This window comes from Camelus ferus, chromosome 3 (genome assembly GCF_009834535.1).
Source record: "Camelus ferus isolate YT-003-E chromosome 3, BCGSAC_Cfer_1.0, whole genome shotgun sequence".
NCBI classification, from domain to species: Eukaryota; Metazoa; Chordata; class Mammalia; order Artiodactyla; family Camelidae; genus Camelus; species Camelus ferus.
The window spans coordinates 96,237,835-96,257,137 of record NC_045698.1 but is presented as its reverse complement, the minus strand read 5'-3'; the positions used below and the strand labels follow the sequence as shown (position 1 = coordinate 96,257,137).

The window sequence follows — 19,303 nt, the reverse complement described above, 5'->3', positions numbered from 1 at the left end:
ATGAAGTGTCATCGGTGTCACCTTTTTTCAAAGTATAACTTTATTTTTTAATCCCAACAAGTGCTACGTTTTTTTAGCTTTGAATTTCTGTATCCATCTCAGATTTCTTAGAAGTAGAATTTTTTAACATGTTTACTTTGAGTCACCTCATAAGCAGTTTGCATCATTAAATATGTAATAGAACTGATGTGTTAGAGTTCTTTGAGCCCTTTTTATGCCTTTGAGACATTCTTTTTTTATAGGGCTAGAGTTCCATTTTCCCTTGTATTAGCTGAATTGTAGACAGGTCTTTAAAGTTCCAGGAATCAGATAATATTTCAATTTTGATTGAAAATTTATGAATGAATAAGTGGAGTAAGATTTAATGATAAATCACTGCTTCTCATTGATGCTACCAATCAGAAGCTATTTTGTCAGTAGGATTGTCATTTTGATTGGTATTCATTTAAAAGTATGACAGTGTCATGCACTTTGTTATTTATGGAATTACGCTATATATCTTACTAATTAGTTTTATATCCTCATTCACTTGTGAAGGAATTTAAGGCATGAAAAAATGCTTGTGGCCCATAAGTCCTTTGGTGTCACGAGAAGTCCACCTTTCTCCTCCATTCCTCATTTACATAACCATTAGCATGTGTATGTATGCAACACCCACACCCACATATACACTCATTTCTTTAATAGCTATGCAGATAGATGTGGCAGTACTTGAGGTGATATTTGCATTTGTTATAGAATTTACTTGTTCATTCTTTAATCATTCTTTTGGGAAGCTGTCTAGGTCTTTGGACAAAGATTACACCCTCCATTTATTGTAGATAACTGTTATGTTAATATTTTAATTGACATTCACAAATACATGAGATTACTGCTTTTAAGATCATGAAGAGAGCATTTCTGCAGTTGCATTTGAGTTAGTGTTTTTTAAAAAAGTGATTTTTGTTTTCTGTGACAGCAGGATATTGTAAAGTGCCATTTCTGGTGTGGTTGATCTTTTATATACAGCAGGATTTCACCGTCTTGGCATTCCTGATATTTTGGGCTGGATAATTCTCCCTTTTTTTAACTTGTGTTTTAATAATAATACTAATTTTCATAGCTCATCATCCTTATAGCCAACTATTTTTATCCATTTCTCAATTACAGCAATTATATCATAGTTTTTGTTTTGTTTGGATTTTTTACTGTTTTTTGGTAAACAAACTTTATTCTAGGAAGAGCAACTCATTGAGAGATGAAACTTAAAATTTACATATATGTACTGTTCATTGTTTCTAAGAACAGGTTAGAGCTTTAGCTTTTTAAACTTACATAATAATCAAAGAAATAAAGCCAACCACAAAATAAGAATCAACAGAATGCAGTAATCCAATCATAAAGGACAGTCAAATGTGCTTACACATATTCAATAAACCAATTTTCTAGGTTATAAATAATAAGTAGTTCATTTGTGTCCTTCTTTTTTAGATTCCTGTAAGCGATATCATAGGGGATTTTTCTTTCTCTTTCTGGCTTACTTCACTTAGAATGATGATCTCCAGGTCCATCCAGGTTGTTGCAGATGGCATTATTTTATTCTTTTTTATGCCTGAGGAGTATTCCATTGTATATATGTGTATATATATATGACACATCTTCTTTATCCAGTTATCTGTTTGATGGACAATTGGGTTGTTTCCTTGTCTTGGCTATTGTAAATAGTGCTGCTGCTGTGAACATCAGGGTGCATGTGTCTTTTTGAATTATATTTTTCTCTGGGTATATGCCTAGGAATGGGATTGCTGGATCATATGGTAAGTCTATTTTTAGTTTTTTAAGGAACCTCCATACTGTCCTCCACAGTGGCTGTACCAATTTACATTCCCACCAACAGTGTAGGAAGATTCCTTATTCTCCACACCCTCTCCACCATTTATCATTTGTAAACTTTTTAATGATGGCCATTCTGTCTGGTGTGAGGTGATAACTCATTGTAGTTTTGATTTGCATTTCTTTAACAATTAGTGATGTTGAGCATCTTTTCATGTGCCTTTTGGCCATCTATCTGTCGTCTTTGGAGAGATACCTATTTAGGTCTTCTGCCCATTTTTTGATTGGGTTGCTTTTTTTTTGATATTAAGCTGTATGAGCTGTTTGCGTATTTTGGAAATCAGTCCTTTGTCGGTAGCATCATTTGCAAATATTTTCTCCCATTCTGTAGTTTTTCTTTTCGTTTCTTGATGCTATCCTTAGCTGTGCAGAAATTTTTATGTTTAATTATATCCCATTTGTTTATTTTTACTTTTATTTCCATTACTCCAGGAGCTGGTTTAAAAAATACATTGCTGTGATTTATGTCCAAGAGTGTTCTGCCTATGTTTTCCTCTAGTTTTATAGTATCTGGTCTTATATTTAAGTCTTTAATCCATTTTGAGTTTATTTTTATATGTGATGTTAGAGAATGTTCTAATTTTAGTCTTTTACAGGTAGCTGTCCAGTTTTCCCAGCATCACTTGAATAATTTTTTAATATAGGCACTGTCCTTGAATTTTAAGATATTTAGTAGGATCCTTGGCCTCTACCTACTAGATACTACTGGTATCCCCTGTCCCCAAGTTATGACAACTGTTCATTGTTAAATGTTATCAACCATTGGTTTAGGCCATGATAGTTTGTAATATTTATAAAAAATGTTACAATGCTTGAAAGAATTGCTGGGTCAGGGAAAACTTCTTTGATAGGTACATGTGTTTTTCCTGGTTATAATATAAACTAGGAAGTAGGCTGAAAAGGAAAAAAAATTTAAGCAGGTGTGTTTTATTTACACACACATAACACACACACAGAGAAATGCTTTTCTGCCTTAATTGAAGACTTCAGAAGCAGCCTGAAAGGTGTAAATATTTTTGTGTACTAGAAATGTTCACTAACAAAAATAGAGCAACATAAACAGTATCAACTAAAAATAGTTTAGCCCACAATCTTACCACCCCATCAAGTCAAGTCAAATGTTTTAGTAGTCCAACATCAGCTACTGTGTATTTATTCAGCTCTTCAACTCATTTTTATTGAAACCCGGCTTTATGCTTGGTACTGTTCTAGATTCTGGGAATGCAGAGGTGAACAAAACTGTATAAAATCTGCCATCATTGAGCTAAAGTTATAAAGAGCCTAAAAGGAGAGTTAGAAGAGAAATTGATGATAAGCAAAATAAATATGTGGGTATATTAGATAAGTGCTACATAGCTAGAGAGGACGTTATGTAGAATTTGTCAGTGCTGCTGTAGTCATCATATTGATAATACTAGTTGCTTGCATATATTTTTTGAGTTGATACATGTGATTTTTCTTAAGTGATCCTTTTCTGCTAAATTTAGATTGTTAAAAATTTCCATTAATTATAGGCACAGTAGTCTAAAAAACGTTAATCCAGGGATTGTTCTATTCTGTTATAAAAACAAAGTACCTGGACAGTTGGTAATATTATGAAATACAGAAGAATTGTTACTAGTTGCTTTTTATATTTTAGGTCAAACTCATGTGACTGTAGCCTTTCCTGTGTAACTTTTTCCTTTTCTTCTTAGACCTGTGTTATTTTGCAGAGATGGCCAATATCATGATCATAACTTTTTACCAATAATATTTTTAACAAAAATTAATTTTTCAATTAATTTTAGGAACCTAAAGAAAAATACAGACTGAAATATGATTGGATTGATTTTCACTATTGAAGCAAAAATTACTTCATTTTGAGGGTACCTCTGTGAAATCACTTCTCCTAAGTGGGACCTTCACCAGTCAGTGTGGTTGATACAGGCCTAGTTTCTGTTAATGAAAACTCACTGACATAAACACAGGGCTTAGCTTCTGGTACCTGAAAATTCACTTGGACACAGAAACCAACATCAGCTTAGAGGAGAAAAACAAATGAGAAGTGGAATTCCTTTTTATTTAGTTCTACTAATATTGCTGAAGTTAGTTGTTCTTTTTCAGAATGTTAGAAGTAGAAAGTCACTCTAACTGTTCCTTCTGTGTTTTTCCATTCATTCTGATACTGTTAGTTGGTTAAATTGCTTCTTGTCTTTGCTTACTAGTGGTTGGTGTTAACTGGTATTGGCCAGCGCCTTTTGACTTTTTAGAGTTGGCACTAATTTGGAAACACAGGTATAGTCATGCAGGGGACAGTATGATGAGAATTAAAAAAAATAAATTAAGAGAATTGAGGCCAGTGAGTAATAGATGAGGAAAACATCCTCCAACGATTGAGGATTGAGTTCCTTCTCCAACTCTTCCACTCAGTCAGTGAAATGCAAAGCCCTAAGGCATTTGGCCTGTAGTAGAGGAAGTGATGAGGTTTTGAATTGTTATAGTAGAAAGGTGATGTGGGTGGAGTAATGTGAACCTGGCAAAATATCTGAGCTTTCCTTTTACTTCATTTAAAAAAAAAACCTGTGATTATGTTTTATAGATTATAATAACGAAGATGAATTTGGAAGAAAGTTGAGGTTCCTCTTGCAACAGCTTCCACCTGTAAATTACAGTTTGTTGAAGTTTCTGTGTAGATTTTTAGCCAATGTAGCATCACATCATGAAGAAATTTGGTCTGCAAACTCTTTGGCTGCTGTCTTTGGTCCAGATGTCTTCCAGTAAGTCTTTTCACATATTTTTGTTTGCTTAAAAAATAATTGATTATATGAAAAAGAATCATTGTACTATCTCCCAAGGATCACAGGTTGCTTGATGAACCATTATCTTTTATAGTAGCTCTGATTAATTTTCCCAGCATTTCTGTGAACTGTGTATAAATTAGGTAGGCTCTACAGATGGGAAAACTGAGGCCCAGTATGATGGCATAAATAGCTCAGGTTTATAAAGTGACTCATTGGTTTCTTTGAACTTTACCTGTGATTTATTTAAGAACTCTCAATTCAGTTGGGACTTTTATTCTTAGTATTTACACAGATGTGGAAGATCTGAAAGAACAAGAAATAGTGAGCAGGATAATGGCTGAACTTTTGGAAAATTACTATGAGTTTTTTGAGAATGAAGAGGAAGAGTTTTCATCTAATGATTTGAGTTCAATTACTGAACAGGTGAGAATATTTTAAATACTCTACTTGGAGTTTTTGTTGTTGTTTTGTTTTTTGTCTTTTGTTTTTGTTTCTTTGGGAAGAATATGGTCTTGAGGGCATGGCCCAAACTGGTGGAATTTTTAGGTACTAAACGAAGCAATTTCTTGGTTATTATATGTAATCATAGGTGACACATCTGTGTAGTATATGAGTGTAATATTTTTTCTGAATAACTTGTCCTCGATTTGGGTAATATGAAAAAGGAATTGAAATCAGAGTATATGGTAGATTATATGGCTTTTTTGTGTTTTTTTTTCCTGTTAACTTGAGCATTGTTTATTTTATAAGAATAGTGTGTTTTCTTTTGTTTTTGTTTTGCGAAGAAACTGCTATTATAGGGGAATGTAGGCGAAGGTTGAGAATTAGAAAGTAGAGGGAAGGACTGAATGCAGATTTAACGCCAGCTTTTAAAATTTTTTTTTTTTGTGGTTGAATTGGCAAGTAGGTATAGCAGGACAATCATTTTCATTAATGGGAAGCATTAGGAGCGTAATAGTTCAGGTTGCAGATAATGCTTTAACTCTGTGACTCTTCAATATTAAAACCTGTTTCTCAAGCAGCATTATGTTTTGTTGTTACTGCTATGTCTTCATGGTTGAGACTATAAAAGATCTTAGTTAATTTTTTCTTTATGAAGTGAGAATATTGATTCTGAGTAATTGTAATTGATTGTAAAGCCACATTAATCCACACGTCTCAGTTTTAGAATTTGTGATTTAGGTGTATGTGGGGGTTTTCTTTTGTATTTCAGTGAAATGATTTGTCAAGTAAACTTTTTATGTTAAAACCTACAATGTTATTTATGTTTTGAGCATGAAGTGGGGCTGTTACCTTTTTTTTTAAGACTAATAATTCACCTGATTAGAAAAAAATAAGGTAAAATTGACAGTGAAATGTCCTGTTCTTACCCAGACTTACCCGTTCCCTCTAATTGGCTTTTATGTGTTTTCCCAGAGTTTCTTTATGCAAATATAAGTAAATATTTACTCTCAGTTTTTTTTAAAGGGAAATTAGTATACCATACATACTATTCTGCACTTTGGTTTTTTTTTTTTTTTAATCAGTCAGTAGTATATCTTGGATATCTTTTATTGAAATGTAGAGAACATATTCTTTTGTTTTTGCATCTGCATAGTTACCTATTGTATGAATGTAACATATAATTTATTTGTTTATCTGTAACCCACTTGGAAAGGTGATAGTACATCCCAGTTTTCTCAGAGTAGTTCTTTCCTGATGTAATTAGTAGCTCCCCTTTTCACTCTCAGATGTATCCAGGTTTAGATGATAAATTATATGGTTATGCTATTTATTAATGGACGTTGGACTACTTCCCTTCATTTGCTCTTAAACGATAAAGCAGCATCTCTTGAAAGATAGTTTATCACACAGATTTTTATTCATTCATACAGGTATTGGCTCTGATTATGTGAATTAGGAGTTCTATTTCCTGGGTCACCCATCTTTTATTTAAAAAGGTTCTATACTATTGTGAACTTTTATAGATAAGTCTTTTTAATATTTGAGGGTTATACCTTCCTTAGTTTTTAATACTTTCTTCATGCAAGCATTTTAATCTTTGATTTTTCCTTCCCTCTTTTTCTTCTTCCCACCTTTCCTACCTTCCTTCCTCCCTCTCTCTTTTCAAGTATCAGGAACTTTTAAGAAAACAGTAACAGATGCCAAATTGTAACTTACAGTGTATAAACTGAGGATGAAATCAAATATATGTAAAAATATGTATGTGAGGTATATCAAGTGGGTAGAATTTGTAGCCTGAATCAGTGATCCATGAACTTCTGGCATAATTTTTAAATGTTTCCAACTATCATGTACAGTTCCTGACTAAAAACATTTGGTTAAAATAAAGAACTGACACATTTGTTCAAAATTATTTTTGCTTAAAAGAAAATGACAAGAAGAGGACAAGTAGATAGATATGCCTTAAACTTTTAATGTTTTTGATGCCCATAAAAAACCCCATCTTTGGGGAATTCTGTGTGCCATCTTTCTTTTCTATAAATTATATTTTAGTTCAGCAGTTTATTTTTTTAAGTAAAACTAAATTAAATATATACATTAAATTAAAATTTATATATATTAAATTAAACATATACATACATACATTTTATATATTACATTTATACATTAAATATACACATTTATACATTAAAATATACATTATACATTATAAGTATACTTTTATACATTAAATATATGATATACATACATTTGTGTTGTTCATTTTCTACGTTACTAAAGTGATTTGACTTGTAAGAAACTGATGATGCAGTTTGAGTTAATGTTTTATATCTTGACTCCTCTCAAGTCTGCAGGGTGTGCCATGATTATGTTTTACATTGTGGTATAATTCTCTGATATTTCTATTATCTGCAGCTTCCTTATGTAAACTGGAATATATTCATATCTCATGTGTATGGTATTTATATTTCTGTATGTTTTTAAGCATCAGAAAAATTGCCTTAAAGTATGTTGTGCTATACATTAAGTAGAATGATGATTAATTAATATCAGGAAATAATGTTGAATTCTACAGATTTGCCTGTGGTTGGAAAAGAAGATGTTAGCATGTTGAACAGAATATGCTCATTAAACAGGGTAGTACAGTGAGCTGTGAGAGACAGTGATGTATGTTAATTATCTTGGTTTGTATTGCTAATTACCAGAATCTATTATCTATTAATATTATATTTTTGAATTATAACTGGGTTGCAAGTAATAGAAGAATAGATTTCTGAAAGTTTTTTTTTTAAAAAGCACATTTGATAACTTCAGTCTGACTTGTGAGGCTGAATTGATAAAGTTTTGAGTGAAGGTACAAAGTCAGCACAATTTGGTTACCTTTTTAAGTTGGCATAACTTAAATGCTGCTGATTTGTTATCTACATATTCAAGGAGGTGGGCAGACCTGGTCTATCCTGGCAACACTTTGATTTTTCTCTTGAATTTTGATATTTGAAGAAAGCAAAGTTTATTTAGCACTGTCTTCTTTTGGAGTTTCATCCCATTAATGCAAGTATTTGGCTGTTAGAACCTTTTCAAGGTGTAGTCAGTTTTTGTTTTTGTTTTCGTTTTTTAAATAGTATGCGAGAGATGACTGGAGATGTTGAATAGGGAGTGTTTGAGAAATGACCCAGAGTAACTGGACAGGTTGTTTGTATGGAATCCTGAAATGAATGCAAGTCTAGTAAAGTGGTTTGAAGATGTAGGTGATAATTATGTTTCTTTATACGTTTGAGAAGGCAGGTAGCAGCGTTCTCCACAAGCTGGAGTCTGGAAAGCAGGCATTTCACGAGGCCCTAGAGAAGGGAATTACAGCAGTCAAAGAAAGAAGAGATGTAAGTATGGATGAAGGTTTTCCATAAGTGGAGTGGAGGCAGCTGTATATAAGGGCAGGTTTAGAACAACTTATGAACAGAATAGAGTATTGATAAGCAGAAGGTCAAGTTGACAAGAAGAGGATCAAGAAGAATTTTTGAAGATAAGTGTGGAGTGAGAGAAAGAATTTTTATCTAAGTTTTAAATTTTTACTCTTGCTCAAACTAATTTAGTCACAAACTAATTTCCTCACTACAGGAAGTTACACTGGGAGGCCTGGGAGTAGGAGTGGGGAGAAGAAAAACTCATAGGGAATAGACTGTGTTCATGTCATATTTTAGTTGATGATTACTGGCAGAATAACTAGAGAATGTCAGCTAATTTACATTATTGAATTTAACATTCAATTTAATTGAGTATAGGGCTTTTGTAGTTACTAAGAGCTATTGACTGTAGATACAAACTGATTTTAAAACATATGATGTACATGTTAAAGTAGTACATCTGTACCAAAAATTTGTGGACTGAATAAAAATCGTCTGTTCTCAGTTCAAATATCTATTCTTAGTTTAAATAACCATCTTAAATTTTTTTTTAATAATTCTGTTCTTGTGCCCAAGCCTTAAACACCCACAGAAATCCCCGTTTTATACTTCTGAAAACAGTATTTTCTTGCTAGTTTTTTTCTTGCTTGGATTAACAGGTAGATCTTGAGTAAATACATTCTTGATTTTCACTAATTTGTTAAATACACAGATAGAGAAAGAGGATAATTTTCCATTTGATCCACTTTAAAAACTCACCTATTATTTGAAATTTTCACCTTTGTATATAAATCTCACCTCTCAATTAGTAACCCTTTAAGCCAATGACTTTCAGTCTTTTTATCACTGTATATATCTGATAGGAGATAGATGAGGGATGGAATTTACAAGCAAAACAAATTCAGCAGAATCTGTTGCATGTGCTTTATGTATAAAGTAAATGGTTCACAAATTGAGGCCAAATTCACTATTATAAATACGAATTTTTAGTGACTTATTTAGTGATTGAGAGCTCCTGCTTTAGGTAGTTAGGATGGAAGTCTCTTCATTTCTAATAAAAAGTGATGTTCCATGTAGAAACTAGGATTAATGTTATATGAAATAAGATCATTCCAGTTGTAATGGTTACTATTATTTATTGCTTATTATATATAAACACTGCTGAAGAGTTTTCATATATTATTTCATACTTTCAACTAGCCCTGTGTGTAAGTAGTATAACATCTCCATTCTATACATAGGCCTGGAGAAGTAAGTTGTCAAAGATAGGTAAGGGCACAGTAGGGATGGGAACATAGGTCTTCCTGCCTCCAAATCCTGGGTTCTAAGTACTTACTGTATTATACTTGAAAACAGGTAACCTGTACTCATTGATTAGAGTGTGGTAGAATATCATAGTGTAATTACCTTTCTTCTGGTTGAAGTTTTCATTTCTGAGAGTACTCTTGCAATTCTATTTGCCTGATGTCAGGAAAAACATCCTTGTTACATATAGCAGTCAGTTTATTCTCGGTATTGCCAGTGCATTTGGCTAGAATGGACAAAAGTATAGGTTTACTACTTAGTGTTTTTAATGACTAATATTAATTTATAAAAGATGTTAAGACCATTTATGACTGGTTTCTTCATTGGAATAGTGTAACATATTTCTCACTTGAAAATATTTGGTTGGTTTTCCTTCTCACATATTTCAGGGTCCTTTTAGTAGAGAGATTATTTGCTTACGTAACCAGTTTGATAACAGAAAATGTTTTTTAGCCTCTGCCAGAAGGAGAATTATAACCTTGAGTTGTGCTTAATGGTCAGAACAGTGAGCTCTTCCTTATTGTAAGGTCCAGTCTCTTCATGAAATATTCAGTCTAAATCATTTAGAAGTTACTCATCATTTTCTAAAACAGAATTAAGACCTTACAGCAAAATTTTTATGCCCTCCTTTTTTTCCACACTTATTCTGTATTGAAGTCGCTTGTTCAGTGCACTTGGAAATTGGAGAGATCAATTGAAGTCTTCTCGTAGCTATTAGATTTATAAATCTGATTGGTTAGGAAATGAAGCTTTCTTAACGTTAATTTAACTACACTGTGTAGGCTTTTTCATAGTTTGGAGTCTTACTCATTCCTGGTGATGAACTAATGAAATAATTATTTCCTGCTTTAAAATGTTATGTTTGGTTTGCAGGTTTTTTCTAATATGGAAAATTTGGCAGCTATTTACTTTGTAAGAGAAATTGGTCCTAGAAAATGAAGTGAAACATAAGTTGTATTTAAAATTTTCTTAGAATTAGTATGTCTTAGATAATGTCAATTAACAGTTTCATTAAACTTTAATTCTGTTTCCTTTTATTTATATAGGTTAATGAACTTTCTGAGGAAGAAGAGGAAGATGAAAAGCTAGAACGTATAGAAGAACTTCCAGAAGAGGGTGCAGAAAAATCATCTGACATGCCAGAGGTGGTACAATTAAGGATGACTGAAAACATCCTGGAACCAAATAGTGTTACAGCATCAACAAGGTACTATTTCAGTTGAACGGACTTTAGTTTTTGAGCATTTCATTCTAAATGTAAATTCACTCAAGCACTAACTCACACAGATTGTAATGGTATATGAAAGATTAGTTTGTATATGAAAAAGAACAAGAAAATTTTAAAGAAACATTCTTGCTAAGGAGTTTTCAGTTATGAGCATTTATTCCTGTCTTTAAAAATACCACCTCTTACATATATTTCTTCTTCAAGTTTATTTGTTGTTCTATTATTAGTGTACTAGTTGGGTTAGTTAAAATTTCAGAACCTTTTGAAGTAGAGTTGCTAGAGAAAGAGTGGTTTAATTGACTGTTTTCCAGCTTCTACACTGGAACTAGATTGAACTAGGCTATAACGAGAGGATTTGTGATCCTTTAAGATGGTGCTGTCTACTTTTGTTGATGTGTAAAGTGATATTATGTATTAGGCATACTGAGTGAACTTGGTGTATGTGGTAGGCTGGAGTCATTATCCTAGCACATAGCTGGAACCATTGGACACACTGTTTAGGAAGCTTTAGAGAATTCAAGAACTCCCTATACATAGCTCTAGGTGCTCTAGGTTTGCTGAATTCTGTGCTGCTTCTCTGTAAAGCTCCATGATTTACTAACTCTTTCTAATTAGGGGGACAGTTATTTGTTAAGGCCACTAATATTTTCCATTAAATTTGTGTTCAATAGAAAGGTGGTTAAAAAAGCAGAGGAAGTAATTAAAGAGTAAGACAGCAAAATGTCATTTAAAAATAACTAGTTATTTGGGAAGGGTGTTGCTCAGTGGTAAAGTGTATACTTAGCATGCACAAGGTCCTGGGTTCAATCCCCAGTACCTCCATTAAAAATAATAATAATAAATAAGTAAATAGATAAACGAACAAACCTAATTACCCCTCCCTCACCCCCCCAAATCTTAAAAAATAAATTAGTAATTTAAGGGAGGAACTATTCAATGTCATTTAGGAAAATTACAAAGTAATTGAAAATGTATACTTCTAAATACAACTATTACATTTTTCTGTGAGCCTCTAGATTTTTATATTGTGTAGTTTCTTCAAACATGATTATAATTATGGTATGTTAACATGTTTATTCACTCTTCTGCCCCTATTTAACTTTTTAATTTTTAAAAATTTTATAATTTATTTTTAATTCTTATTTTTTATTGAAGTGTAGTCGATTTACAATGCTAATTTCAGGTGTACAGCAAAGCTATTCAGGTTTACATATACATATATATGTATATGTACATACATTTCAGATTCTTTTCCATTGGAGTTCATTATAAGAAATTGAAGGTAGTTCCCTATCTTTATCTTACACAGTAGGTCCTTGTTGTTTATCTATTTTATATGTGGTGGTGTATATCTGTTAACCCCAAACTCCTAATCTATCCCTCCCCCGACCTTTCCCCGCTGGTAACCACAGTTTGTTTTATGAGTCTATTTCTGGTTTGTAAATAAAATTTGTATCTTTTTTTCTTTAGATTCCATATATAAGCAACATCATATGATATTTGTTTTTCTCTGTCTGACTTAACTTCACTTAATTTGATAACCTCTATTGCTGAAAATGGCATTATTTCATTCTTTTTTATGGATAAGTAGTATTCCATTGTAGCTATATACCACATCTTTTTTTATCTGTTCATCTGCCGAAGGGCATTTAGGTTGTTTCCATGTCTTGGCTATTGTAAATAGTGCTGCTGTGAACATTGGGGTGCATGTGTCTTTTTGAATTATAGTTTTCTCTGCATATATGCCCAGGAATGGGATATCTGGATCATATGGTAAGTCTATTTTTAGTTTTTGAAGGAATCTTCATAGTGTCCTCCATAGTGGCCATACCAATTTACATTCCCACCAACAATGTAGGCGGATTCCTTTTTCTCCACACCCTCTCCAGCATTTATTTATTTATAGACTTTTCAATGATGGCCGTTCTCACTGGTATGAGGGGACACCTCACTGTAGTTTTGATTTGCATTTCTCTAACAATTAGCAATATTAAGCATCATTTCATGTGCATTTTGGCCATCAGGATGTCTTCTTTGGAGAGATACCTATTTAGGTCTTCTGCCCATTTTTTGGTTGGGTTGTTTGTTTTTTGATATTAAGCTGTATGAGCTGTTTGCATATTTTGGGTATCAGTCTTTTGTTGGTCGAATCATTTGCAAATATTTCTTCCATTCTATAGGTTGTGATTTCATTTTGTTTATGGTATCTTTAGCTGTGCAAGAACTTTTAAGTTTAGTTAGATCCCATCTGTTTATTTTTGCTGTTATATCCATTACTCTAGGAGCTCATTCGAAAAAAATATTGCTGTGATTTATGCCAAAGAGTGTTTTATTTGTTTTCCTCTAGGAGTTTTATAGTACATGGTCTTACATTTATGTCTTTAATCCACTTTGCGTTTTTTTTTTTTTTAATTTTTAGAACACTTTATTTTTTGTAAAATTTCTTTCATTTATTCTGAGAAGGAGTTAATTAAGTTCATTTCTTTCTTTCCTTTTGAGTGGAGGTAATGGGGATTGAACTCAGGACCTTGTGCATGCTGAGCATGTGCTCTTCCAATGAGCTATACCTTTCCCCCCCATTTGGAGTTTATTTTTGTATATGGTATTAGAGAATGTTCTAACTTAATTCTTTTACATGTTAGCTGTCTAGTTTTCTCAGGACCACTTATTGAAGAGACTGTCTTTTCTCCATTGTATGTTCTTGCCTCCTTTGTCATGGATTAATTGAGCATAAGTGTGTGGGTTTATTTCTGGACTTTCTTTCGTGTTCCATTGATGTATATGTCTGTTTCTGTGCCAGTACTGTATTGTTTGATTACTGTAGCTTTGTAGTATAACCTGAAGCCAGGGAGCGTGATTCCTCCAGCTCTGTTCTTCTTTCTCAAGATTGTTTGGCTATTCGGTGTCTTTTGTGTTTCCATACAAATTTTAACATTTTTTTGTTCCAGTTCTGTGAAAAATATCATTGGTAGTTTGATAGGGATTGCACTGAATCTGTAGATTGCCTTGGGTAGTATGGTCATTTTAACTATTGATTCTTCCTATCCTAGAACACGGTATATCTTTCCATCTGTTTGCATCATTTTCATTTCTTTCATCAGTGTCTTATAGTTTTCAGGGTACAGGTCCTTTGCCTCCTTAGGTAGGTTTATTCCTAGGTATTTCATTCTTTTTGATGTGATGGTAAATGGGATTGTTTGCTTAAGTTTTTTTTTTTTGCTATTTTCGTTGTTAGTGTGTAGAAATGCAACTCCTTTTTTTTTTTTTTAAGTTTTTCTGATGTTTTATTTATTTTTAAAATTTTTTATTGAGTGATAGTCATTTTACAATGTTGTGTCAAATTCTAGTGTAGAGCACAATTTTTCAGTTATACATGAACATATATATATATATTCATTGTCACATTTTTTCTTCGCTATGAGCTACCTACCACAAGATCTTGTATATATATCCCTGTGCTATACAGTATAATCTTGTTTATTTATTCTGCATTTTAAAATCCCAGTCTGTCTCTTCCCACCCCTGGCCCCCTTGGCAACTGCAAGTTTGTATTTTATGGCTGAGTCTGTTTCTGTTTTGTATTTATTTTATTTTATTTTTTTAGATTCCTCATATGAGCGATCTCATATGGTATTTTTCTTTCTCTTTCTGGCTTACTTCAGTTAGAATGACATTCTCCTGGAACATCCATGTTGCTGCAAATGGCATTGTTGTCAGTTTTATGGCTGAATAGTATTCCATTGTATAAATATACCACAGCTTCTTTATCCAGTCATCTGTTGATGGACATTTAGGCTGTTTCCATGTCTTGGCTATTGTAAATAGTGCTGCTATGAACATTGGGGTGCTGGTGTCATTTTGAAGTAGGGTTCCTTCTGGGTATATGCCCAGGAGCGAGATTCCTGGGTCATATGGTAAGTCTATTCCTAGTCTTTTGAGGAATCTCCATACTTTTCCACAGTGGCTTTCCTTGCTTCCCTCTCCCACTCTTAATGATTTAGATGTCTTCTTTTACAATTTTGTGTTTATTCTTTTTGTAATTCATGGCAGTAATCTCCTTTCCAGTTATGAGTTTCTCATTTTTGTAGCATCCTGCTTTTCTATTTAGAGTAGACCTGTCAATATTTCTTTTAGCATGGGTTTAGTGTTGCTAAACTCTTTCAGTTTTTGCTTGTCTGTGAAGTTCTTTATCTCTCCTTCTATTCTAAAGGATAGCCTTGCTGGATAGAGTATCCTAGGCTGCATCTTTTTTTCATTCAGGACTTTGACTATATCTTGCCACTCTCTTCTGGCCTGTAGTATTTGTGTAGAGAAATCAGCTGAGAGCCTTATGGGTGTTCCCTTGTAACTCACTCTTTGTTTTTTTCTTGCTGCCTTTAGGATCATTTCTTTATCCTTGACTCCTTGACTCTGGCCATCTTGATTATGATATGTCTTGGCGTGAGTCTGTTTGGGTTCTTCCTGTTTGGGACCCTCTGAGCCTCCTGTACCTGGATATATGATTCACTTAGGTTTGGGAAGTTTTCAGTCATGATTTCTTCAAGTACCTTTTCAATCCCCTTTGTTCTTTCTTCCTCTTCTGGAACCCCTATTATGTGTAGACTGGCACGCTTTATATTATCCCATAGGTCCCTTATATTGTTTTCATTGTTTTTTATTTGTTTTTCTCTCAGCTGTTCTGATTGGGTGCTTTCTGTTGTCCTGTCTTCTAGGTCATTTATTTGTTCCTCTGCATTATCTAGCCTGCTTTATACAGCCTTTAGGTCAGCTCTCATCTCAGCAAATGAATTTACTATTTCTACTTGGTTCTTCTTTATTGCTTCTATTTCATTTTTGACATATTTTATATCTCTAAACATTATTTCTTTTAGTTCCTTCAGTAGTTCGATCACTTCTTTTTTGAAATCTTGATCTAGTAGGCCATCAATGTTTATTTCCTTGATCGTGCTTTAAGGGGATTTCTCTTGATCTTTTAATTGGGAGTGGTTCCTCTGCTTCATATTGCTCATGTCTCTGGCTCTGTGGCTTAAGGAGTATCAGTTATCTAGTTCTCCTGGAGATGGTGTGCTCTTAATGATTTTACTGGAGGTCTTTGTGTCTTCGCCCTGTTTCGCAAGCTCAGCTTGCTGTTTCCAGAGGCCTTCTGTTGGCACCCTTGTCTGTGCTGCTCCCAGTGGCTGTTGGCTAGCAGATTGTGCACCCTCCCAGCACTGGGTCAGGTGCTGAGTTCTTACCCAGTGGGCAGGCAGGTCACTCCCCCTCCTGATGCTGCAGTCAGATGATGTGCTCTGGTGAGGCAGGTGGGCGGATCACACTCCCTCCCAGCACCTTGGTCAGGTGCTGCATTCCTGCCAGGAAGGCTAGTGGCCACTTGCCCTCTCCTGGCGCCGGTCAATCCACTGCTCTGTGCAGCTGCCCGCTCCGCCTCAGGTTGGCGCTCTGAAGGCGAGCTCGGGGACGACCGCGGAACGGCCCCACCCCTGCTCCGTGCCAAATCTCAGCTCCTTGTTTGTCTTGGTGGTGCGAGTTCTCTGAGGTGCCAGGGCAGAAAGATCCTATTTGCCTCGGGCTGTAAACAAGTCTCAGTTCTGCCTAGGAGATTGCGGAGCCCCAGAGTGCAGATTCAGGTCTCGGCCCTGCCCCCGCCGGGGCGCTGCGCACAGGAGGAGATGGCAGCTGTGGCTGCGCCCCACCTCTGTTCTTGCGAGAAGTGCCAGTAATGGCGGCGCAGGTCTGAGGAGACAAAGGCTACGGCGCCTCTCCCCCCATGGCACACCAGCCATGTTGCTTTGCTTTTTTCGCAACTTATGGGGGACCGAGGTTGTTCTGCTCCGTATCCCCTCCCAGTGATGGCGTGCAGCACCCTGCAGTCCCTCAGGGCTGCCTCAGTGCAGCTGCTCCAGTCCTCCGCCCGGCCCTGGCAGCCTGTCCCGGCTTCAGCTGCCGGCTCGCATCCCGGGCTGGGTGTCACAGGGACCCTTTGTGCCCGTTTAACTCAGTTCTGTTGGTCAAGGGGTGCTCAGGGCAGATCTGAGCCTCGGAGGCTCCCCCTCCATCCCACTGGCCTCTCTGTTGGAGAGGGGAGACCCAGCGAACGAGCGCCAGTCCTCCTTTGCCGCTCCTTCCCCGTGGGATCGTCCCGCACTGTTTTGCTTTTTCTTCTTTCTTTTTTCCTTTTCTCCTACCAGGTTTTTGGCGTCTTTGTCTTTCGAAGAGGGTGATGTTCTGTCGGAGTTCGGCAGGTGCTCTGGTTGGCTGAGTAGGTCCGTAGATGTGAGTTTTGGTGTATTTGTGGGAAAGGGTGAGCTATAAGCGTCATTCTATTCTGCCATCTTGCTTCTCTCCTCTAACTCATTTCTGTATATTAATTTTGTATCCTGCAACTTTACTGAATTAGTTGATGAGCTCTAGTTTTCTGCTAGCGTCTTTGGGATTTTCTATGTATAGTATCATGTCATCTGCAAACAGTGACAATTTTACTTCTTTTCCAATTTGGATGCCTTTTATTTGTTTTTCTTCTCTGATTGCTATGGCTAGAACTTCTAAAACTATGTTGAATAAAAGTGGTGAAAATGGGCATCCCTGTCTTGTTCCTGATCTTAGAAGAAATGTTTTCAGCTGTTCACCATTAAGTATGATGTTAGCTGTGGGTTTTTCATATATGGCCTCCATTACATTATGTTCCCTCTGTGCCCACTTTCTGCAGAGGTTTTATCATAAATGGATGTTGAATTTTATCAAAAGCATTTTCTGCATCTCTAGAGATGATCATTTGGTTTTTATTATTCAATTTGTTAATGTGATATATCACATTGATTTACGGATATTGAAAAATCTTTGCATCCCTGGGATAAATCCCACTTGATCATGCTGTATGATCCTTTTAATGCATTGTTGGACTGATTTAACTTTTTGTTGGTACTTTTCTATGTTTACATGGCATTCTAATTTACTTTTTGATAGCTTTTTAACTGTATTTTGAATGTCTATTAAATCATTTATAAACTGTATATTAAAGTGTTTAACTGTATTATATATTTACTGTCATTCTTTTTTCTGAACTTTTGAGTTATTCTAAGTAGCTTGTCATTACTATGTTGCTTCTATACAACCTTCATTCGTATGCCCTTTTTTCCTTCTTTTGACTTATTTGTATAAATTTATTAGATTCAAAGAGTGAACTTTTCTATGGCTTTTGATAAATATTTCCAGACTATTTAAAAGTCTTGGCCCAGTTTGCATTGCCATTAGCAGTGTTTTCCTGAGGACCTGAAAACAGTAAATTTAAATGGGTGTTCTTTATTTTGTTAATTTAGAGTTATGCTTTCCAATAAGGTAGCCACTAGATACATGTGGTTATTTAAATTTAAACTTAAACCAACTAAAATTAAATAAAATCTAAAAATCACTCCCATAGGTGTACTAGCCACATTTCAAGTGCCCAGTAGTCACATGTGGTTACTGGCTACCATATTGAACAATGCAGATGAGTAGTTCTGTCATTGCAAAAGTTTCTGGATAGTACTGATTTAGAGAGGTAAATTCATTAAGTATTTTTATTTATTTACTTACCAGCAAGGTTTAATATCATTTCAAATGCATGCTATTAACAGTCGTTTTTAGATGGATTCATTGGAGGTTTAGTAGTAGTCAGGATTCCTTAATTGCAAGGCATAGAAACATCTTGGCTAATGAAAAGAAAATAGGTAGTTTATTAGAAGATTGATAGATACGTTGCAGAGTTGAAAGGAAAAACAGAGAATAATATGGCAGATCTGGAGAATTTAGTAACGAAGTTTCATAGAAGAATCTCTTTAGCATGTGGCTATTGCTGTGAAAGTTCAACCTGTTTCCTTCCATCTGTTGTTCTGCTTAAGAGCAGATTCCTGTGTGGTGGCAGGAGACAGGTTCTGGCCTAAAGTGGGTCATGTGTCCATTCATCTTCCAGAGTAGAGCTGCTCGTTGTAATTTATGCGTGTACCAAGAACAGTGGTTGTAGGGAGGAGCTAGTTTGTCCCAGAAAAATAGGACTATTACCAAAGGAAAGGGGTAGGGAATATCATGTAACAAAAATAGATGTGTCTGTCACGGTGGTCTTCTTGATTTGGTATTGATATCTATAAATTTCAATTCATATTTATATGTTAATATTTTAGTTTTGGGTGATTGGTTGCATAATGGTAAAAAATACATTCTTTGATACCCGTCTTTGATGAAAGAGAAGTTAGGGGAGAAATATCCCTAGAATGCACAGGGCCTCACATATTAGCAGC

At 34.9% G+C, this 19,303-nt stretch overlaps 1 protein-coding gene across 8 annotated transcripts in view; it reads left to right on the top strand.

Moving 5' to 3' along the window:
• Positions 1 to 19,303, top strand: part of FAM13B (family with sequence similarity 13 member B) — a 100,923-nt gene that overhangs the window by 21,905 nt on the left and 59,715 nt on the right. For 6 of the 8 annotated variants that reach the window (XM_014555550.2, XM_032476816.1, XM_032476811.1 and 3 more), the window contains 4 exons: positions 4,451 to 4,628; positions 4,934 to 5,075; positions 8,378 to 8,473; positions 10,849 to 11,009. In XM_014555550.2, the coding sequence (XP_014411036.1) occupies positions 4,451 to 4,628; positions 4,934 to 5,075; positions 8,378 to 8,473; positions 10,849 to 11,009 (577 nt within the window). The remainder of the gene's footprint in view (positions 1 to 4,450; positions 4,629 to 4,933; positions 5,076 to 8,377; positions 8,474 to 10,848; positions 11,010 to 19,303) is intronic. The other 2 variants (XM_032476812.1, XM_032476814.1) reach the window with 1 other exon arrangement.